This window comes from Diabrotica undecimpunctata, chromosome 7 (genome assembly GCF_040954645.1).
Source record: "Diabrotica undecimpunctata isolate CICGRU chromosome 7, icDiaUnde3, whole genome shotgun sequence".
Lineage (NCBI taxonomy): Eukaryota > Metazoa > Arthropoda > Insecta > Coleoptera > Chrysomelidae > Diabrotica > Diabrotica undecimpunctata.
The window spans coordinates 86,706,864-86,733,026 of NC_092809.1; the positions used below are offsets into that span (position 1 = coordinate 86,706,864).

At 31.2% G+C, this 26,163-nt stretch overlaps 1 protein-coding gene across 3 annotated transcripts in view; it reads right to left on the reverse strand.

The window, feature by feature from the left end:
* Sin3A (SIN3 transcription regulator family member A) overlaps positions 1-26,163 on the reverse strand; it is a 319,966-nt gene that overhangs the window by 159,176 nt on the left and 134,627 nt on the right. For all 3 annotated transcript variants that reach the window (XM_072537654.1, XM_072537655.1, XM_072537656.1), the window contains exon 8: positions 5,724-5,964. In XM_072537654.1, the coding sequence (XP_072393755.1) occupies positions 5,724-5,964 (241 nt within the window). The remainder of the gene's footprint in view (positions 1-5,723; positions 5,965-26,163) is intronic.

The window sequence follows — 26,163 nt, forward strand, 5'->3', positions numbered from 1 at the left end:
AATGATAGATTACAAATAATTGTTATAAATTAGTAACTACATTAAAAAAAAATTTAAATAAATATATAAAGGATACAGTTTTAAGATTGCATGATCGTATGTTCACTCTTCATCTTCTAAATTCTCCCACAATAATTTAAAAAGAGGTTTATAATTGCAATTGAGATTTATTTGTGTAATTAGGCAACAATCAGAGTTCAGTTTCATTTCTTTGGATATCTCAAGGTCTTAAGGTTCATAAGTCTAATTTTTTTATTTAGGATATTATGTGCTTTTGGTAGGAGAAAAGGAATGATTATTAAATTTAATGCGATGTCAAAGGTCAAAGTTTGATTTGTCGTGTTATTGAGATGCTCTTTGATTCTTTGAGCCAGGGTTATTATTGTTCTACCGACAAAGTCATGTTACAATCACCACAAGATAATTTGTAAATACCACTTTTGTTTTGTTCATCAATTTTGTTCTTAGTTTTGCTGAAAATAGACTTAATGTTGCGTTTACTGTTAAAAGAGATGTTTAAGTTACTGATATTATTACAAATTATTCTTGATATTTTTTTCGAAATTGGTTCTAAATAAGATAAGTATCTATAAATGCATGTAGTGGATGGATCTTATTTAGGACCAATTTCGAAAAAAATATTGTTGGAATATCTCCAACATAAAATTTCTTTGTTCCCTTTTATTTTACAAAACTGGTACAAAATAACTTTACGTTACGTCACGTCTCCCTTTAGATTTCAAACCTTTGTACGTTACCGAATGACATAAGAAATTTTCGCGCTACTCTCCAAAAAATACACATTCACTCGATAACTCTATAGTTAAAAACTATCTCTCAACATTTTTCTTATGCGTTTTTGTTCAAGATTAATAATTATAGTGGTGAATTAACTCATTAAACAGATATTCCAACTCATTACCAGCGCAATAGAAGGAAAATTATTGTAAATTAATTATTAAAAATGAAAAAATTGTAAATTATTGCAAATAGGAACACACCGAGCTTGAAAGACGTTTTGCTAGGACAACGTCCCTAATCATTGGTCCTTCAAGCCGGACAATGTTAGTTGGAAATCAATTAAAAATCACCGATGACAACAAAGTAACATCACCATATTTGGAAGATGCAATATTATCACACTATATAACATTATAACAATGGAAAGCTACAAGATTTAAGACGCCCAATATTTATTTGTTTCCTAAATACATGAATGCCGATTGACCAGGTTTAATTCTCAAAATATTTGCTAAAAGATTGTCGGGCAGAAGTAAACACCTCCAGTTATAGAGCAAGTATATGGATTGAAAGACGTTCACGAAATAATATTCTCGATTATAGAAGCATTTATTGAGAAAACTTCAAAGTTTAACAGGTATTTATTACGCCGAATATAATAAAGACGCTTTGTGTTTTATTCCTAGTTAATATTTGTTTTTTTTTTTCTTATTTATTCATGTATATTTGTGCTCTTTGATTTGTTTATTTTAAAAAATTTCAAGAATAGACTTGTCTGTGTTACATCACTTTCTTAATGGTCCTCAGTGTAGAGGCGGAACTAACGATTTAAAAAAAGGTTTATGTAACTGCTGTTTTTAAAAAATATTTTGTATTTTGTGACATTATAATCTAATTTAAAAATTATGGAAAATGAAAAGAAATCTCGCCAATACATCAAGGCAAATATAATGCAAATAGTAAATTGGGTAGAAGATAATTTAGAAAATCAAAATTATGAATATTTATTGAAAATTAAAGAAAATTGCTTAACTCATAATTTTGAGCAATACTGTCTGACGCAAGATCATATTGAAGACTTGAACACATAGAAAACTTGATGTGAGGGACAGAGATAAGTTGGAAGATCTGTACTGCAAAACTTTGGCCAAAATTAGGCGCAAATTAACAAATATTTCACAGCCTTTAGCTCATAATGATAACTTCCCTAGTAGTAACAGACATTCAAATATTTCTCATTCATCTATTAAACTACCATAAATATCAATACCTATTTTTCAAGGTAAATTGCAAGAATTATTGCTTTTCTACCAATTATATACATATTTAATTAAAGAACACCAAGGATTTAATTAATGTTACAATTAGTAGCAATTGACATTCTTGAAAAAAGATATGATAATAACTTGGCTATAATTAACTCTCAGATTAATTTAATTATTGATATACATCCACTTGTAAAAAATAACACAAAATTTAAGAAAATTTTTAAATGAAATAAAAAATAATGTTGAATTTTTAAAGACTTGAATTGTCCAGTTGATAACTGGGCTTGCTTTTAATTAATATTCTCGTAAGAAAATTAGACTTTGGTAACAAAAAGGAATACCAGGCCAATATAGATAGATCCCAATTACCTACTTTAACTGAATTTTACAAAATTTTGGAAGATATAATACTTTAGATCTAATTCCACTGACACTAAACGACATCTACACACGGCTTAATCACAATTTAAAACTTCACTGCATACACATTCTCAAATACAAAAGCCTCACGTTACACATGATTTTAAATGATTATATTGTAACATTTCTGGTCACAAAATGTATTCTTGTCAAAAATCTCTATTATGACACACTGATAAGTATAATTTTATTCGTTCTCACTCATTCTGCTCCAATTGTTTAGGTAGCAAACATCCACTACAAGGTTGTAAATCCCAGGGATGCTTTACCTGCAATAAGAGGCACCATACTATTTTACATCTAGATAACTCAAATAACTTTCACTCACGATCAAATCAAAACTCTCCAGTTCGAAAAAATCGCATGAACTGTCACAACTCTCATATTGGCGATCCAATAGAAACCAGAATTCTCAAGTAGATCAACCTACTGGTTAAGGATCTTCTACTCTACTCACAAACTCACCACTCGAAAATGCTTCAACACCTGAAAATTCGGCAGTCCTCTCGCACTCTACTAGAAACACTCATGTTCTGTAAGCAACTGCAAATGTACTAATATATACTAAAAATGGAATTCCTAATCAAGCAAAGCTGTTCTCGATTCAGGCGGAAAATTGATTTGTCTCAAAATTTCTTGTCTCTAAAATTAAATGTTTTACTTTTAATAGAAGTCTACATATTTCTGGTATTTGGATATTCTGGAAGAATTGGAATCATCATATCACCAATTCACTAACCTACTTGGTAATGCTGTATTTCAGTTGCACAAATGGCACTCTAATTCCTCTAAATTTTTAAACATATGCAACGAAACTCAATCTAGAGAACCTTATAATTTTTCTCCAACTGATTCCAAAACAATGGTTATCTTGGGATCAAATCTCTGATATTTTGTCCGTCTCATTTCTTGAAATAATTCCCGAAACTGCACTCACAAAACGAAGGGCTCTTTCTATCCTTGCAAGTATGTACGATCCTCTTGGTACAATTAGTCCATTAGTTGTAGTAGGGAACTTGTTAATGCAACAATTATGCTTGATAAAAGTAAATTGGGATGAACCATTAAATGATTCGATTATTCACAAATGGAATAAGCTTATTAAATGTTTGCATTTTCATCGAAAATTCATCATTAACATTCATTAACATCATTCGATGTTAAAACATCGAAAAATATTCTCAATCTTTTTGCGTCGCTGAGATTGATAATATAAACATTTCTGGTCTGTATATCTGTTTTTTGTCATAAGAGAAACAGTGAAGGTTAAGATTTAGATTCGGAAGAAATAACTTAGGGCGTGTAGTTCTTCAAAAACGGCATTTTTTTGTGGAGAGGTGAATTTGAGCTCAAGATGTTATTTGGCAATCTTTGATGAGTTAATTAATCACCCAATCACCGATTGGTTATGCTGTGCCCCATTGTGAGGGATTTGTAAGACGGCGTTTCCAACCATTTGAGAGGTCCACATGGTTTTAAGAAGGAATTGAGTAGCCGAGTTTTGAAGATTGCAGCTTGTTGTCATTCAGAATAATCCAGCCCGAATCAGTGTTCTACCTCCCAGAACATGTTCATTTTGTGTTCCATGGTCACCTCCAATTTGCTGGTTGTGTGGGACACAGTTGTGTGTTGTTTGCAGCGTTTTTGATTCAATTCCAATCTCAAAAACTTTCTTAAAGGAAATACACCAGTGATACCAGGTACTTTTTATTAAAATTATTAAAAGTGAAAATAAACAATTTTTCATTATTAATAAGATTTGCTTCATGACAAACTAAAAAATTATAAATAAATAAAATTATAAATTTAATGGATTAGCTAATTGTCATATTAGTCTTCTTTTAAATTAAGTTAACTGTTATAATTTAATTAATATTTCAAAAAGGTTTAATATTCCATTGAGAAGTGTGTAGGTAGTAGATTACAAAACGCAGATATTCCTATTCATCAAAAGAACCCTCGTTTGTTACCATCCAAGCATCATGTAGTTAAACTACTGATTAAACACGAACACAATCGTCTTGGAAATTCAGAAGCCCAGACTGTTTTGTCTATTATCCGATTACAATTCTGGGCCCTAGATGGCCTTCGAGAAACTAAAAGGATAATTCGAAGCTGTATACTTGGTTACAGATTTAAAGCTCAAACCGCTCAACAAGTAATAGCAGATTTGCCAAGAATCTCCCTTGTAGACCTTTTCAGAACGTTGGTGTGGATTTTGAAGGTCTTATTAAATTAAAACTTCAAAACTTTGTAAAGCTCCGATTCTTAAGGCTTACGTAGCTGTCTTTGTCTCTACGGCTACTAAAGCTGTTCACATATAATTAGTTTCTTCTTTGTGCTCAGAAGCATTTTTACTTACCCTTAAGCGATTTATCTCAAGAAGAGGGAATCCTTCAAATATTTTTAGTGATAATGCTACACATCTCAAGTGAAATACATTAGGTCACTTAGTGTGTTTTGCCTGAATCATATATAGTTTTTCAGACTTAATGAGAAACATAATAATAATAAAAATAACCGTTTTTGTTATTGTAGTACTTAGTGTTGTACTGAGTTGGTTGTTACGAGATTGGCTCTTCTGGCATTCCGCTATAGTATGACATATTCAAAGCTCAGATTGAACAGAGTTGGCGCCAGCTTAGACCTTGGACTATTTCAAAGCTTTTGGTAAGTTCATTGTGTATGCAGACCATTGCTGCTTTTGAATGCATTTTTTCTATTTTTTACTAGTGATAGTGAATAGTGATGTATTTCAAGGAGATGTTGAAGCTTTCAAGATATAAGCTTTTTATTGACTCGTCGACATGTTTGATAGTAAAATATACTACATTATAATTCTCAAAATATACTTTCAGGGTAGTTTCACACATGCAATTCAATATCAATTAAGTTTAAGCATAAAGTCAAATTAGACTGATTAGTCATGACTGTTAATTGTACATATTTAATAATTATTTAAATTTTGAAATAATTAATATAGAAATATTTGTTTACAAGTTTAATTTCCTCATAAAATGTGCAATATGTTCTGGTTCAATACTTTCAACAGTTTACACATTTTTTATAATAAAAACTCTTGCGCAATGTCAATTAAATCGTATTAATATAACTGCTGTGTTAATACAAGGGTTAAAAACTATTGATGAGTAGCCTTGGCACTTTTTTATTTATATTCTTGACCTTATATTCACACTTTTGCAACTATATACTATCTTCTATTCGCTATTAATAATAAGTAATACATAATACATTTAAAGAAAATTGGGTAGATATCCATAAATCATTAGTTACCTTCTTCTTCTCTTTCGTCGTCGCTAAGTTGAAGTCTGGGATGGAAGAATAAATCAGGTATAAACTGACTTAATAAACGTTTAATTCTCCTTTTTTCTCCTTTCTGAATTCCTGTTTGTCGTTTAACGTGATGAATAAGCAAATTTGTTGCATCATCTAGTATTGTACGATCCTTATAATGCAAAACTAAATGTGGACCTACAATTGGTTCTGTATTTGTATTATCCTCGGGTTCATGCCTCTGAAATTAAAATATATAAATAATTAGACTGTGTGCTTAAAAAATTAACAGAAAATAAAACAAAAAACATTCAAACATATTACGCATAAAAAAATTGAATCAATTGCTTTCTGATAAAAATATTTTTATTTTTTTGCGTTAAATACATACACAATGATGACTTTTTCCGACACGTGAATAATTGTTCATCGCGAAACTTGGAAACTCTTAATTCCGCAAACTTCTAACGGTTGGCTTTGTGATTTTTGAAGTTATACTTCTATACGCGCGCTCCACGTTGGAAATTTGTACGGGAGTGAATCGGTGAAATCATTACATATGTAAGATAAAGAGTACGAAAGAGACAGAAGATATATTTTCTCTCTCTTCCTCTCTCGAGAATCAAAATGTTCCTTTTGTATATATATATATATATATATATATATATATATATATATATATATATATATATATAATATTTATTAATATGTATTATTATTTATGTGATGTTTTGTATTATTTATTAATTGTTCATCATTATTTTAGTCTTTTGTATTTCAAAATAATAATCCCAATAAATCACTGTATGACCGAGAAGTCAATTTTGAAATACGTTTGTGTCATGTCCAATTGGCAAATGTTTTACGTGTTTGGTTCATACGCTGGTGTATGTGAGTTCAAATCCCAATATGAATTTACTTTTTTATTTTTGAAATATTTAAAAACCCACGTTCATTTTATTAAATGTATGTAATATACGCAAAATGCTAAATTTTAAAATGAAATGAAAATTTACAACATAATCCGAGTTGTTGGTTTTTGAAGTTATACTTCTATACGCGCGTTCGACTTTGCAAATTTGCACGGGAGTGTATCGAAAATTTGCACGGGAGTAACAAGCCCCGTTAGGCATGTTAAATTATAAATTAAAACTTGTAAATATCCCAGGAAAGTTCAAATGTGTACTTATATACACAACAAACAACAATTAAATATTATATTTGTCAATGTCAGATAAATTGACAGTTGTATTACCAAAAAATATTTTTTTTTATTATTATTGTTATCATGGTAAATTAAACATGTAAAATACTTATGAATATTGCATTTTAATTTGTATTGTATTATTATATTGAAGTATGTTACAGTGTATTGTATTTTTATGAATTATGTTGCAGTGTATTGTATTTTTATATTAACCCGTTAGCGCCCAGCGTCCTCGTTTGACGATGGCTTGTTTAGGTGGGGATAAAACAATGTCTGCGTGAATAATTGGTGATTGCTTACCGCAGTGGTTTAGTAGAAGCACTATCGTAGACAGAAGTGTATGTGTCGGCGCTTTATTTTTATTTGACGAGATACTGGCCCAAGGTTAAAAGTACGATTTTCAAGTTTATTGAACTATACTTACATCAACGTGCATAACTTTTTTACTTGCAAAGGTGAGTTCTAAAAACTTGTATTTTTTATTAGGTTAGATCCACAACTTACACAAAAAAATTCAAAAATGACTACCCAGTAAAAAAAAATGTCAAAAAAATTATAAGACTATTATGCGTCCTCAAATGAGGACGCTGGGCAAATTCTTTTTGGGTTGGGTTTTTTTCTATTTTAGGATGAGTCGAAGATATTTTCGTAATCTTGAAGAGGCCATTGATTATTTAAATTCTGAACAAATAGATGCTGATATAGCTGCATTGCCCCCCGAAGTCGATGATTTAACAGACGAGGACGAAATCAATGACGATGAATTAGGCGTTGCTGAGGTGGAAGACATACCCGGAGGGACTGAAGTTTTTATCGAGGAAGAAGATGATCAAAATCTTGATGATGAAGATGACTTACCACTTGTACCAATAACCAAAAGGAAAAAATATGAATCCAAAAAACCGTTTGTACCTAACTGGACTAAATCGGATCCACAATATGAACACATTGAAAATGAAGGTGCTAAAGAAGTATATGAAAATGTAAAGAGGCAGGTACGTCAATACACTCCACTACAAATTTTTGAAATGTTTTTTGATGAAGTTGTTTACAACCATATCATAACAGAAACACAACGCTATGCTACAGAGCAAAAAAATAAACATGGTTACTCAATAACAGCTGAAGAAATTAAAATTTTTATTGGATTTCTAATTTTTACTGGATACCACCAATTACCCAGCGAGAGGGACTACTGGTCTGAACAAGAAGACTTGGGAATACCGCTTGTAAAAAATGCATTAAGTCGTAATGCATATTTAGAAATAAAGCATCTAATCCATTTTGCAAATAATTCCGAAGCTGACAATAACAAACATGATAAGTCATTCAAAATTAGACCTTTGCTAAATCTTCTAAATGGGCGGTTCCAACAATGGGGAGTGTTTCAGCAACATCTATCAGTAGATGAAATGATAGTGAAGTATTACGGCCATAATTCACTAAAACAATTCATTAGGGCCAAACCAATTCGATTTGGTTTTAAACTGTGGGCGCTGTGTGGCGATAATGGTTATTGTTACAATTTTGCTCTTTATTGTGGAAAAGCTTCGGGAGAGGAATCAACTGAGCCTTTAGGTACAAGAGTTGTTTCTAACATGCTGAGTATCGTAGAAAACCCACAGAGACATATTGTATATTTTGATAACTTTTTTACAAGTTACAGTCTCCTTTGCCAATTAAAAGAAAAGGGGTATCGCGCTACGGGAACTATTAGAGAAAACCGAACTGCAAAGTGTCCTACTAAACAATCAAACGACCTACAAAAAGAACCTCGAGGCGCGTATGACTGGTGCTTTGACAAAAACAACAAAATACTAATATGTAAATGGAACGACAGTAATTCTGTTTCTGTTGGAACTAACTATGATATGGTTTTTCCCACCAATCAGGTTCAACGATGGAGTAAGAAGGAAAAAAATAAAGTACAAGTGAGCCAACCATCCGCTTTTTCCAATTATAACAAACATATGGGTGGCGTGGATCACCATGACTGGCTATTAGAAAAACACCATATATCTATCAGAGGAAAAAAATGGTATTGGTGTCTTTTTACACGAATGATAGATATGGCTATAGTAAATGGGTGCGTGCTGTATAATATGATACATAAAGGAGAAAAAAATATATCCATCAAAGACTACAGGCGACAAATAGCTACTTCGTATCTAAAACGTGGTCATGGCGTAAGAATAAGCAAAGGTCGACCACTTAGTTTTCCAAGTACATCAAGAAGCAATATCTGTGAAGACATTAGATATGATAGTAAAAATCACATTATAGCAAAACGGGAAAAACAACGAAGATGTCAAAATCGAGACTGTACGTCAAAACCACGAACATATTGCCAAAAATGTAATGTAACGCTTTGCGTATCAATTTGTATTGAACAATTTCATAAAAAAATATAGGATTTATATAAACATTTTTTATCTCCATAGTGTATAATATGAAAATAATTTGAAAAACAACTAAATAAACTTATTTTGTTAAACTAAATTTTGTCTTTAATTTTATAGTAGTTGAGCCCAGCGTCCTCAAATGAGGACAGTTGTTTTTCTAAAAATTTGAACACAAAAAACAAAAATTTTGATAGGACATCATTTTGTACCTCAAAATATATTACGAAACAAAAAATTACGTTAAAAATGCAAAAAAAAATAATTTGGGCGTTAATGGGTTAATAACAAAATAAACACTGCAGAGTATGTGTAAATTTTTTTTTAATTCAATTCCTTTTATACATATATGAAAATAAAAATATATATTTTCATCAAAATATTGATTTAATCCTTTATTTACTTACTATACTCCTATTACAGGTCAAATGTTTATATACAGCAAACGATGCACCATATACCTGTATACCTAACTCCTTTCTGCTCTCTCTTACCTATAGGATTACATATGTAATGATTGTGGAGGAGAGTATGATCTGATTCACATATCGCCCCTGGGTATGATCAGACTGTTTGAATTGATGAGCTCCAGATAATATTTGTGAGGATGTAGTCAATTGAGTATTCATAATAGAATAGTTATTTGTGAATGTAACCTTGATTAAGCGGTCTCCTCTTTCATTTCTTTGACCTACGCCAAACTTTCCTAGTACATTCATTCTTTAGTTACACATTCCGTGTAGTGTTGCCGACTTTTGCATTAAAGTTACCGCATTTTTTAAGGTTAGCTCGTTATTTGAAATGTTGGTAATTGTCGTTTCAAATTTTTCATAGAATTCCTCGATTGTTTTGTCGTCTGCTGTACTGGTTGGCATATAAACTTGTATGATATTGAGTTTATGTGGTTTGTCTTCCAGTTTAAGGAGAACTATCCTATCACTCACAGCTTTAAATTTGAAGACAGTCTTTTGTAATCTTGCTGAGACCAAAATGGCAACTCCTGTATAGTTCTGGGTTTCACTGTCAGAGAAGTAAGCATAATTGCCAGTATGTGTTCTAAGATGGCCCTCTCTTAACCAATGCGTTTCACCTAGTCCAGTGATTTTTTTTTTGTTATACCTTGTCAGCTCTCCTTCAATAATAGAAATTTACCTGTGATTGCCTTTAGCCATTGTACGTTCCATGAACATTAATTAATTTTTTGAGTCTTAATTTCGATAGATCATTATTAGCTGAATTTCCACACGATGCCTGATCAATAAAATTCGCGCCGGCGGTAAATTTCGCACTCCTTGACCCGGACTCAAGGTAGCGCCGGACTGCGTTACAATATTAGAGGCATTATTTTAGACATCACGCATAACTTTCTTGGCAATGATAATACAATGGATTTTTCTGCCCTATTGCATCGCAGTATCACAACCATTCTGCTGATACAGCTCCGCTTGTGAAAATCCAATAATAAGTCGGTCAATGATCATTTCCTCTGTGCATTAGGAAAGGCACATAGGAAATTAGATTAAATTTCTACTTCTAGTGAATATAAATATAAAATTTCATCAAAATCGGTGACGCGGTTTCGGAGGAGTATGGCAACTACCTTTGGAACGCTAATATGGCTATTAAAAAATAGGAGTTAGTAAGAAAAGGATGAAAATTAAGGGCTACTGTATTTCTTAATGCCACATTATAAAAAAATAAAAATAAAATTTTGTACAAAATAAAAAAAAAATGTTTGGTGTGAACCATTCTTACCCCTAGTATGAAAAATCGATTACGACCGATTATCAGACCTGCCGAATATACATAGAACATGTCATAAAAATCGGTCATCCGTCTCGAATAAGTATAACTCTTTGGCACTAACTCTTTGACATTAATATAGCAATTTAAAAATTAAGGGATGTGTGTTTTTTAATGTCATAAAAATATAAAACTAAAAAATGTTGTTCAAGAAATAAAAAAAATGTTTGGGGTGGACCACCCTTATCGGGATATGAAAAATATATTACGACCAATTAGGAGATCTACCTAATATACATAAAAAATTTCATATGAAGGGATTAGAAGCAAAGCTGCCTAAGTGCAATTTTCACGAAAACCACTTGAGTGCTGTTTCACGTTTTGCATATCTTACATCGTTTGGTAATAAAGTCGACTACCTGCTAACCCTATTTTACCGCCATCTTTTGTTGAGTAGAAAAAACAACCAAAATGAAATTCACCAACCATTAAGAGTAAAAATCGCCTAAGCGCACCTTGGTTGTTTTTAGGTCAGTTATGTCGTGTAAGTTATACTGCTTTATAGTCGATTAATATCAATGCTTTTAGTGATACTATTGTTTTTAGAAATTATATTTGTCATTAGGACAAACATCAAACTGAACATTATATCATGTTTTTGAGTCAAGAAAATAAGAATTCATTAGTTCAACAATTTTAAGGTTATATTATTTCTAGACGAGTTGATTGGGGGTGGGTGTCTTCAGCATTGCAACTGTATTTCTTGTTATGTGTCGGACCAAGCAGTCAGATATTAAGAACTAAATTAATTAGGCAAAAAGAATAGTTATTTTTTTGACATAGGTTTCGTTTCGTATTTTCTGAGTATATCTTGCGTTTTAAGTGAAATAAAAATATATTTTTCTAGCTTTATTTTGATAAAACCAAATTTATTAGAACGCTCTGCAATTGTGGTTTTGCTTGGCCCGTCTTTCGCCAGACGTAATTGGCTGAAGTAGTGTGCGGAAGTCTTCCAAATCTCCTCAAGCGGCTCTTCAGTTATATTTGCATTTGGGTGAACGTCGTGTTTCATCCTTACCACATAAAACCATCCTAGTACAAACCTCCTCGTTGGTAGAGCTGGGAATCCATATTCGTTGGATCAGAAATAAGGGCACTTGTCAGAGCACGTACTCTGATTTGGCGAATAGTAATTGCTTATTGTACAGGGTGTATCCTATTGGTAGTGTGCGCCATATTCGAGCTTTGGCTGATCCCTATTGGATTTTTGAGTCCGCGCACCAGTGTAGTTACTGACCAGTCGGATTTTTCGAACTCTTTCAAGACTACACACCCTTCCAGTTTCCTGGAAGCCTTAGTTTTAGAGTAACGTAGGTCCCAAATATCTAAGAAGATTCCCCCTTAGAAGAGGAATTATTAGAATAGGATTTTTAGTCTAGAACAACAAATACAAATAGATAAACAACGAAGAAAATAAAAACGGAGGAAAAAGACAAACCGGCACATGACAGCTCGATATAAAAAAAAGTAAGTACAGTATTAACAGACATGGAAGAGATTAAGAAATTGTTGAGCCAGATGAGGCAAGAAATTAAAGAAGATATCCTGGAAAGCAAAACAGAAATTTAAGATGAAATCAAGTATATGAAAAACGAACTGGAAGATATAAAGCAGAAACTTAAGAAAAACAAAGTAGAAACAGAAAGTTTAAAAAGAGAAGTAGAAAAGAAAGAAAACGAAGAACTCAAAAAACTATTAACACTCATGGAGAATAGATTAGAGAAGATCGATAAAAAAAATAAGCAATAAATTAATCATATCAGGAATTGAGGTAGACCTAGAAGATGAAGATAGACTAAGAGGAGATATACAAAAAATGATTCTTCATTAGTTTATCGAAGACGTTTCGCTTAATATTTCTAAAGCTTCATCAGTTCTCTAAAATACAACAGATGACATAGAGTTTATAAGAAATACAGGTGTTAATAGTTCATAACTTACAACTCAATATGTAGTACGTTATAGGTAATGGATTTTGACAAGAGCTATGAATCATGCACCATCAAACAAATAACTGATTTATTGCAATCTATGCAAAACGACGTGAGGCGATACCGAAAATGTAAGGGCCATATGTCACCAAATTCAATCCCTGTTAAGGTTTGAGACGATTATGGACTTCTACGGGTGGATTTGTGTGGCGGAAATATTTGATAATTTACTTTTATTTTATGTTTTTAAAACTTGGAAATATGGGATGATTGTGTTACTTTAAATGGAAAATAAACCAGATTTTAACTGAAGAAATAATTGGTATTATTTATTGCGTACGATAAGAGAGTGGCAAACCTAGCTCAAATTGTCGATGTCGGTTCTTTTGTTTATTGCAGATGGGTTCTTGAGGATCTCACACATTTCAATAAAGGAGCGTTTCTGATGGTTATTTTGTTTCGCCAGTATTTTGATATTTGTGAACAAATTTAAACCTATGAATTCACTAGTTGAATACTTTTAATATATATATATATATATATATATATATATATATATATATATATATATATATATATATATATATATATATATATATATATATAAATAGATACACATACAGTCCCTGGCCAAATTATTAGACGCACTATAAGATTTTATAAAAAATGTTAATTATGAGCTGATACTAAATAGTTTTTTTCTATATACCAGAAACAATGTATATTATTTGGTTGTCCATTTAATTGTCTATCTATATTTTATTACCAATAAAACATCATTATTAATGAACAAATATGTATTTATTGACTCTTGAATTGAAAGAAAACAGAAATAACGACAATTAAGTGTTAATATTTTGTTGAGCCACCTTTAGCCGCTATTAGAGCTTTAATTCTGCGCGACATACTATCAATGCAAGCCTATACTGTCTCTTGCATTTGAGGATGATGATTCCACACGTAAATTATTCTTTCTAAGAGCTGTGTTTTGTTTGTAATTATGTCTTTAGCCACTTATCTTTTCTTCAGAAGCCTTTAACCATCATGATATTTCGCGGTTTGAAAATATTTTAGTATTCACTAGGGCCTTTATCTCAGCTTTTTTACGTGGTGAAAGATCGCGTTTTTTACCCATGATGAAAGCGTACAAACAAATTATTTAAACTCTGCACACGAAATAAACAAATAACTGCGTAATATAAAACTGTTTAATAAACCAACACAGCACATAAAGCCGGACGCAAAGATACAAAAAGAAGTCAGAAACAGCAAAACAAGAAATAAGAAAAGGAGCAAAAGTAAAAAATCAGATACCAGAAATTAGAAATAGACGACAAGGTGTTGAAATGGAATGCAAAAGAAAATAAAGTCACAGATATTCTCCAAAAACTAGAAAAAGAAGATGGATGGACGAAATGAAGCAGAAAATGCAAACGAAGAGGAAAACAAGTAAGGTATATTCAGAATAATACGAAAAATACAAAAAAAAGAGAATTAAGAAAATGACAAAAAACATGGAACGTGAGGACGCTGCTGGAAACAAGAAAAATGGAAGAACTAGCGACACAGTTAAAACAATACAAGATAGATATTGCAGTAATTCAGGAAACCAGATGGTGACATGGAAAAATCGAAAAGGAAAATTATACAGTATGGTATGCAGGCGAAGAAAAACAGGGATATGGAGAAACGGCTTTTATGGTGATAGGAGAAATGAGACATAAAGTTATGGAATTTAAACCCAAAAGTGAAAGAATATCATACATAAGAGTAAACAGCAAACCGAACAAGTTGCCATAATAAATGTCTATGCACCCACAGAAAACAGTGATGACTTGACAAAACAGCAGTTCTATGAAACACTAAAGAAAACACCTAGCAAATCCCGGGACAAGATATATTAATGGTTAGCATATTTTATTTTTGTTAAAATTTGTAAAATGGGGACATCCCGTAAATAAATAAATAATCCTTATAGAGATTTCAACGCCCAAAAAAGAAAATTGCTTAAGAGAGGTTGCAGGTGAAAACACAATACATGACACAAGAAACAATAGTAGAGAAGGACTATGTAATTTGGCAGTGGCATATAAGTAGCACGAGATATAAACACAAAGACATACACAAAATAACATGGACGAGACCAGGAAGTCTGGAGGGAAATCAAATAGACCATTAAAGTACTGATTAAAAAGACACACAAACAATCGATAAATGACGTTAGATCTCACAGAGGGGCCTACATCGATTCGGACCATATGCTAGTGATTATAAAATGTAAAATAAAAATAACGAAAAATGAAAGGCGAAAAGCGCAGAGAAAATGGGACGTAGATAAATTGAAAGACAAAGAAGTAAGAAGAAGATTTGTACAATAAGTAAAAACAGAGATGCAGTTCAAAGAACAACAAATGAAGGAAGACGAGAAAAAAATTCAACAGAGAAAGTGGTTGGCAGAATGCAAAATAAAAGAATAAATAATTGGTTTGACGATAAGTGCAAATTGATTGAAATGGTTAAGTACAAGCAAAGAAAAAGAACGAGAAAAATACAAAGATCAAAGACAAAATATAAAAAAAAATATTTAAATCGAAAAAAAAAAATCAAAAAGTAGAAGAAATTATGAACGAGATAGAAACAGAAAATAAAAAAGACAACTCAAAACCATTGTACTAATACTTAAAACTAGGTAACCGAAAACGAACAGCTAATATAGCTATAGAAGTAGAAAAATGGCAGAAGTATTTTGAAGAAATATATCAAGAAATGGATAGAGAAGAAGAAAGAAAAACAATAACGAACACGGAACACGATGAAGAAGAAGAATTGACCTATACAGAAGTGAAAGAGAACATATGCAACCTTAAAAACGGGAAAAGAGCGGAAGAAGACACTATACAGAAAGATTTATGAAGTAAAACAGAATATATAGAGCAAATAAATAATGTCCTAGAATGGAAGAAAGGAATTATAGTGACAATCCCAAAGCAAGGAGACCATAGATCATGCAAAAACTACCGAGCAATTAATTTACTGAATATAACATACAAAATAATAATGACTGTATAAATAGAGACAGACTAACAATATATACAGAACAAAGTATGGGAGATTACCAGTACGGTTTCAGAATAGGAAGATCCACGGTAGAAGCTATACATGTACTAAAACAAGTGATACGAATACGACAGAGAAACACATATACTTTTTCTATATTTTAAACAGGCGTTTGACAAACTTACCAGAAGAAAAATGATCCGAGACTTACAAAAGAGTAATATACCAAATAAAATTATAAGAATTATAGAAATAACAATGCGAGATTCCCAAGCAATAACACCGGAAGAGAAAGAACAGAAATAATAAAAATAAAAAATGGAGTAAGACAAGGAGATGGGATCTCAACGGTACTATTTATTCTATCACTAGACAAGATAATAAAAAAGCTGTCAAACGCAGGAACTATAAAGAAGAATGCAGTACAAATTAATAGGATACGCGGAAGATATAACCATAATAGCAACAGATAAAAGGGCAATAAAGCCTTCCAAGAAATAGAAAACGAAGCCGAACTGAGAGGACTGGAAATAAATGAAAATAAAACAAAATACATAAACATAAACAAGAGAATGGAAGACCCAAATGACTGATGATAGATGCGCACTGTTTCGAAGAGGTTGAAACATTCAAATATTTGTGAGTACTAGTCAACAGATGAAATGAAAGTGTAGATATGAAAAGAAGAATTCAAGTGGAAAATACAGCGTTTTATAGAAATAAAAAAAATGTTTAGAGATAAGAAGATAAGCCGAAACACAAAAATAAAAATCTACAAAACTACCATAAGACCAATATATAGTATATGCTGTAAAAACATTTACATTAACAGCAAGAGAAGTAGAGCAATTGAAAGTTTTTTAAGAGGAAGATTATGAGAGAAAAATACTGGGACCAACAAGAGAAAACGAAGAGGATGCAAGACAATGGATGAATCACGAAATACAAGAATGAATCGGTCAAGAGAACACAGAGCAATAAAAACACAAAGAATTAGATGGTATGGACACATAATGAGAAGGGAGAAGAGCAATTCGTTAAAGAGTTATAACGGAATAGATAACACTAGGTAAAAGAACCAGAGGCAGACCTAAACTGAGATGGAGACAAGTGGAAGAAGACTTAAGGAGTATGGAAATTAGAAATATAGAGAGGACAATCAAAGAGAGAACAGAATGGAGAAAAGTAGTGAAAACAGCTTAAGTCACACCAGAAACTGTAAAACCAAACCCAGAATGGGATGATCCCCCACACAAAAAGGATCTTCAAGTGAAAACAGCTTCAGCTTCTTCGGAGCGTATAGCTCCCGAACATATAAACATCCTGCTATCATTTAGCGTATAGTCATAGTCATCTTTACTGATCCTTTAAGACATTCAAAATAAATGTATAGGATACTTCACTACAGAATTTGGTATAAAAAACATTAGTGTGTATAATACAATATTCACAGTGTAAAAGAAATTGACGAAACATAAGAATTGACGAAACATAAAATATATAAAATAACATTTTTACAAGTAAAATATGAAGCTATTACAGTTTGTCCTCAAGATATTCATTTATAGAATAATATGCTTTTCTTAAGAGTAAATCTTTAACATTTTTTTTAAATTTAGAGATAAGTGGTATTTCTTTCACAGTTTTTGGCAAATTATTGTATAAGGTCAGTCCCATATATCTGAAGCAATTTTGAAATTTGGATGTTCTGTGTTTAGGAACTCGTAAAGATTCAGCACTTCTTGTATTGTAGTAGTGATTGTCTGAATTTACTGGAAATGTATTGATTTCCTCTTTGACATAAAGTAAACATTTATAGATATATAGGCAGTAGAAAGTTAAAATTTGATGTTTAATAAAAACTGGTTTACAAGACTGTTGATAATCCAAATTAAAAATTTTACGGATAATTTTTTTTTGGTTAATGAACACTTTGTTACTATCTACTGAGTTCCCCCACAAAATTACATTGTAGCACATGTGGCTGTAAGCAAGGCTATAATAAACGTTCATTAATGCCGAGATGGGTAGTGTGTTTTTAATTCTAGATATAGCATAAAAAGCTTTATTCAATTTCATGTTCACTGAATTCACTTGCTCTGACCATTTGAGATTACAATCAATGAATACACCCAAGAACTTTGTAGAGTGAGTGGAAGATAACATATTGTTTCTATCGTGGATGGTTAAGATATAGTCATATTTAGATGAGTTGTATGAATGAAAATAAATAATTTGCGTCTTGTCAATGTTTAATATTAGTCTGTTGGTATTACACCAGCGTATAAAGCAGTCAACAACAGTCTTCATTGTCATTTTTAATTCCTCTAGTGTACGTGCAGAGACTATTAACGAGGTATCATCAGCAAACATTGATATTATAAGTGCCCTTATGTGATCTGGTAGGTCATTAATAAAAATTAGGAATAATAATGGTCCCAGCACGGATCCCTGTGGTACTCCTTTATTTGTCGTGTATGGTTCTGAGCTTGATTCTTTCATCTTAACAACACTCTTCCTGTCCCTTAAGAAATTTATTATCCATTCTAGAAATATCCCTCTAAAACCAACGTTATATAATTTATTGCGAATAAATGTTATGTCTAAGCAGTCAAAAGCACGTGATAGATCAAAAAATAGTCCTGCCACGTGGTTTCTACTATCTAGTTCATCATAAATACGCTCAAACAAGCTGCATGCAGCCGTGAGTGTTGACTTTTTTGATCTAAAGCCGTGTTGGGTTGGAGTTAATAAATTGTATTCTTCTATAAAATTTAACATTCTGTTGTATACAACCTTCTCTATTACTTTTGAAATTATGCTAAGGACAGATACTGGTCTATAATTTGAAATATCATGAGGGTCATTCTTTTTGAAGATTGGAATAACTTTTGCCATTTTAAATATGGATGGAAATTGGCTGGTTGTTATTGAGAGATTAACTAAATGGATTAAAGGAATCGATATATGATCACTTATCAGTTTTATTATTTTTACAGATATGTTATCAATACCAGTACTAGGCTTATTTTTTAGTTGATCGATTGTATTTTTTATTTCAATTGGAGTTACCGGTAAAAAGAAAAATGTTTTGTTACACATTTTTGAGGTAGTACAAGAAGAAGGTAACGATGTGCCAAAATGAGTTTGAAGATTGTATTCTGTAATTGTAGCAAAATATGAGGCAAACGAATTAGCAATATCACAAGACTTGGTAATAATTTTATTATCATAATGTAGAATAATATCAGACCTGTTCTTTTGCCTACCAGTTTCACTGTTTACTAAATTCCAAACTGTTTTTGGTATATTGTAAGATTGATTAATTAAGTCACTATGAAAGTTTTTTTTAGTATTTATTAATAGAGAATTATATTCTTTTTTGCCTGTTTATAGGTATCTTGAGACTCGAGACTCCCTATATTTTTTGCTATCCAGTGTAGATTTTATAGTTTTTCACTAGCGTGTCTTACCTCATTTGTTACCCATGTAGCCTTATTTGTTTTGTGTGCTTTATACCGTGTTTTTATTGGACAATATAAATTTAGATTGTAATCTAAAATGCTAACAAATGAATTTGTGGCATATTCAGCATTCAATTGTGAATAAACTTCATCAAAAACTGTAGTAGAAGAAATCCCTGCTTTAAACATCAGCATATTTTCATCTGACATATCCCTGTAACTGATGGGTTTTTTTTATCTTTTTTCGATACTTTATTGGCTTGCAAATTTACACTAAGTGAAAATACTTAGCTTATATATATATATATATATATATATATATATATATATATATATATATATATATATCCAAGGGAAGATAAGAGAAGCGTCGGTCGACCACCTACAAGATGGACTGACGATTTAAGAAAACTCAATAAAAACTGGATGAGAGCGGCGCAAGATAGACGGGGTTGGAAACATGAGGAAGAGGCCTATGTTCAGCAGTGGACTCTTGAGGCTGGATGATGATGATATATATATATATATATATATACACATATATATATGTCACGAGCAAAGCCCGAAATTGGACAATCCTAGCATTGTACGAAAATTATTGTCCATTTCTAGCATTGTACCCCCAAACTGTACAATGTCCGAGGTGATCAAAATTAAAAATGATTATCGAAACGCTCATCGATTATTATTGATAAGCGACACACCAAATCATAAATCGAACATTTCTTGTTAATTATTTGATATTTGTATATTATTTTCTATTTATATATAGTTGTTTTTTTTTTCCAAAGGACAATGTGATAAATGGCTGTGTCAAACTAAAATATAAATAATAAGAAGAAATTTTTCTGCAATAGAGTGATAATGTTAATGAAACATTTTAATCACTATAATACAGGGAAGATGTTTGTATTTTCAAATAATTTAATCCTACAATCCAGACCCAGAAGTCAAAAGCGCTAATTAATTATGGATTTATAACCTCATTGATGTTTGGTTGTCTTCAATAACAAATGGTGAATAATAGTAAAAATCGATCTGAATCGATATCTGTCATATTCTCCCAAACTTTGACGCATGGCTACTTATTAAAATTCGAACATTGTACAGCCATTCTTTTATACAAATTCCGACGATTATGTCATTTCAGAGATTGTACAGTAAAGGGGTACAATGCTAGAAGTGGACAAGATTTTCCGTACAATGCTAGGATTGTACAATTTCGGACATTGCTCGTAACATATATATATATATATATATATATATATATATATATATATATATATATATATATATATATATATATATATATATATATATATATATATATATATATATATACATCCCACTGTCATTTTGACGTTTCAGTAATTTAGCATTTAGCATCACCATTTTCTATTTATAATTCGTGTATGTTCGATTAGTGTACCTTTGTAGGCTTGGCACCGTTGTCGGTTTTTCAATATTCAGATTTTTTTTATATATTAAATTTTTTACATCAAACGTACACTTTAACCCTCCTTTCCACGGGTGACTTTCTTGTGACACAAATCCACGGGTGGGGTCTATCAGGACCAAATTTTAAACATCCCATTTCTCATTAAAAAAATATTTTTTTTGTAATATTTTTAAGGAAACTTACTGATATCACGTTGTACTACCTAAATGTGCATATAATATGTGTATCAATATGTATTGGTATAGTTTACTGCGAAATAACTAACACCATTATTTTTTTACAAGAGTTTATTAAAAAAATTATGAACGGCAAAACACAAAAGAAAAATATAAAAAAAGACAACATTATTACTCTATATACTTACAGTAATACAAGTAAAAACTAAATATACAAAATTAAAATTTGAAACAGAAAATAGAGGGGGTTAAATAATGTTAATTTTGTTTCTACACAATCAGCACAACACGCTTTTATATGTTCCATACATAACCAGTTTTTACATAATTGACAAAAATATCTAGTTTTTCTTTTTTTACAATACTTACACATCCCCGTTTTCCTGGTGTGGGTCATCTCTCGTCGTTTGCTCAATTCCAGAAAATTTTGCATAAGTAACCGTGATGTTCTCGGTATACGCATATTTGGTGCTCGTATTTTCATTTTTTTCTGGACTACCGCAATTCCTAAAGACTTCAGAAACAATCGACGAGAAGACCGAAATTCTGCATTCGTATTATTGGATTTTAGTATATAATAAATGCATTTATAGCTGCAATGTTAGCTAAGCCATAGCACAAAAACAAGAAACGCCCACCCACGGGTGGGGTCTGTCAGGACACTTTTACAGGTAGCGATTGAAGGGATTCATACAATTTCACCAAATTATGCTAAAGTGTACTATTCATTGCCATTAAAAGGTACACCGAGTGTGGGAAAAAAATACAAAAAAAAAATTGAAAAAATTAAGCAATTTCATTTATAGTTGTACTGATGGACCCCACCCGTGGGAAGGAGGGTTAACATCAGGAAGTAAAATCACTGTATTTGGTATCATTTTAGAGCCAATGCTGTATTTGATTTTTCTATCTCATTATATTCTATTGGTTAAACCCTTTCATTTGAGGTACTGTACATCACGATTGGATGAAGAGGAGCACATAAATATACATAACTAAGGCCGTTTTGACATTCTACTCAATTTGACTTGTCTATCTCATTATATTCTATTAGTTTAATCCTATCATTTGAGTTACTGTACATCACGATTGGACTTAGAAACGAAGATATATTACTAAGGTCTTTTTAACATGCTGCTGTATTTGATTTTTCTGTCTTATGATATCTTATTGGTTAAATCATATCATTTGATTCGCTATACGTCACGACTGCACCAATTGGAGGGAAGATACAATAGGTAGGTGCAATTAATCATACCCTTTTATATTTAACCAAAAATTATGCCAGAATGATTTATGGATGAAAAAATATGTATATTCTCAAATTGACTACTCCGTTGTGGGTAATATTGTACGCAACAGCGATGCCAAATTTCTGATGCTAAAATGATTGATAAAGAAATGATCCTGTACAGGCCAAACAAATCGTAGAATTCAAAAAAGGATTAATTTCATTTCCATAGGATTCCATTTCTGTTCGCAATTCCGATTCAATTTCAGCTCTCGGTCAACACCATTTCATAGAGGTCACAAAATTGATTTTGAAAACTCCAGAACCATAGCCCCCATCCGCTTCTATAAACCAAGAATTATCCGAGAAGCCATAGAAATAGAAAAAAGACCAAATTGCTTTAACAAAGGAGAATGACGCCATACGGTTACCTTCTACATGGAGACCTCCCATAAAGAAAATATCGCCCCCTCCATCCTCGAATCAAAATCCTACTTTCGGAAATGTTCGCGCCAATCCCCGCCCTAACCCCCACCTAGGCTATGTCACCATCGACGGTATAAATGAACCGTCCCCTGGTCCCAGCCGTAGTAGTGAAGTGACTGGTGAGTGTAGTAGTGTCTGGGGGCTCAGGAGACAGACCTCGGAAGCCCTGAAGAAGACATCAGAGAGGATGTCGAAAGCTCGGCCCAATGGATATCGACGCGGTTCAACGCGGAAGATTATAGAGTTTAATATTAACTTTTATAATAGTATTAATCTAAGCTCTAGGTTTAATATATATATATATATATATATATATATATATATATATATATATATATATATATATATATATATATATATATATATATATATATATATATAGCATTTTTCACATAAGAATGCTTGCACGTCATTCAAGATTTACGACGTCAGAACCCCACAGCGTTGCCAAAACATCAGAATAGTTAGTAAGTGAGGAATTTTTAAAATGTCAACTATTTGTCAAACTATTACATTAACAGTAAATGCACTTAGTTTTAAGACTACTGCAACACACTAAAATACATAAGAAAACATTTTAATACAAAATTATATATTCTAAATTTTAAACTTACCCCTTTTAGGGCTGTAATCGTAAAGACGTCCCTCCATTATTTCTTGTTCAAAATTATCTATCTTATATGAAAGCTTATCAGCTTTCTACATACTATTTATTTGTTTTGACATAGCACAATCACAATACACAACAATAATTAGTTTTTAAAGATATTAGTCTAAATTTAATATGTATTTATAAATATAATTTATTAATATATATTATATTATGACCAAATTGTGTAAGAAATCAAAACATAAACAAAATTCTTACTCTAAAAAAGCGGCAACACTTTATACACTTTTGCCACACGCTGAACTGTCAATAAAATTTGAAGTATTCCGGTATCAGTTGCGTACAATTATCTAATCTATTTAATTAAAATTATTATTTTGCGCAATATTAGACTTGAAGAGTTATTTCATAAAATTTATATTATTAATATTAATATATAAAATAATATTATATATATATATATATATATATATATATATATATATATATATATATATATAGCAAAAAATACGACCGTTGATTAAATTTAAAATATATTCAATGGTTGAATAGCAGAGTTTTTATCGGTCAATAATTGGCGAATAAAAGTCGTCAACTACTTTATTGATTTATTCGAATACGTTCCGCTTTTACTTTTAAAAGCATCATCAGTTACACTACAAATAAAAATGTGTCAAAATGAAATGTGTCAAATTCTAAAACATCCATCGTCCCTAATTAAGAGAACCGACATCGACAACTTGAGCCAGATATATCACTCTCTCATCATACAAAACAAATAAAAAAACCCCTTATAAGGCAGTAACTTCATTCCCATTCTTCTTTCATTTTTTTTGTTTGGTTGTTTTTTAAAGAAAAATTAATAAATGAATCCTTTTTTAAAAAAGGTCTGTCCCCGTTCCGCCCGTTAATTCCCTCAAGAATCGTACCGGCTTATTTGGAATTGGAGGAAATATACAATAGGTAGGTGCAATATATCATACCCCTTTATTTTTAACCAAAAATGATGACAGAATGATTTATGGATGAAAAATATGTATATTCTCAAATTGACTACTCTGTTGTGGGTAATATTGTATTCAACAGCGATGCCAAATTTCTGATGCTAAAATGATTGATAAAGAAAGTGGGATATACATGTATATAGCGGCAGCGAGTAAACGGTAAAATAACTTAACTAATATATATATATATATATATATATATTAGTTAAGTTATTTTACCGTTTACTCGCTGCCGCTATATACATGTATATCCCACTTTCTTTATCAATCATTTTAGCATCAGAAATTTGGCATCGCTGTTGAATACAATATTACCCACAACAGAGTAGTCAATTTGAGAATATACATATTTTTCATCCATAAATCATTCTGTCATCATTTTTGGTTAAAAATAAAGGGGTATGATATATTGCACCTACCTATTGTATATTTCCTCCAATTCCAAATAAGCCGGTACGATTCTTGAGGGAATTAACGGGCGGAACGGGGACAGACCTTTTTTAAAAAAGGATTCATTTATTAATTTTTCTTTAAAAAACAACCAAACAAAAAAAATGAAAGAAGAATGGGAATGAAGTTACTGCCTTATAAGGGGTTTTTTTATTTGTTTTGTATGATGAGAGAGTGATATATCTGGCTCAAGTTGTCGATGTCGGTTCTCTTAATTAGGGACGATGGATGTTTTAGAATTTGACACATTTCATTTTGACACATTTTTATTTGTAGTGTAACTGATGATGCTTTTAAAAGTAAAAGCGGAACGTATTCGAATAAATCAATAAAGTAGTTGACGACTTTTATTCGCCAATTATTGACCGATAAAAACTCTGCTATTCAACCATTGAATATATTTTAAATTTAATCAACGGTCGTATTTTTTGCTATATATATATATATATATATATATATATATATATATATATATATATATATATATATAGAAATGTAGCCATAAGCTCCCTTACTATTAAGAATCAGCAGATTCCGATATCCGACGTTATAAATAGGAAGAAATCAATATTTTTATTATTATTGTAATTATTATGTTTCAATAGTCAAGTTTAAATCATTAAATGTAGTAGTTTGTAGAATTTCTCAAAAATTGTAACTTATTTTCGAAATAAAGATTTTTTTTTTGGGAATATCGACGTTGAAGAAACATTTCTGGCGCTGCGAACAGGATATTTCATACAGAAACATAGTCGTTTCCTGGTCTACATTAGTTTAATGAAATCCTGAAGAACCTGGTAAAAGAGAAAAATGTATTGGAAATCAAACACGATCATCCTTGCGTAAGTTTTTCCTTTCTTTACCATTGTTTATGAGCATTTATTATTTTAATTGAATTCTTAAACATTTACATTGAATTTATTATTTATTGTTTATTGAATTTATATTATTTATAACATTTTACTTCAACGAATTTTTATATATATTTGCATTTATATTTTTGCATATATTTTATGAGTACATTGAATGATATTTCCCAAAATAGTATCGAAAATTTAAGTTTACTCTTCGACAATTTAAATTTAAAAATAAAAAGAAATCTACAAACCTCTAAATCTAAGCCTGCATCTAAATTACGTTCCAAAATGCCGATGACCAATAGC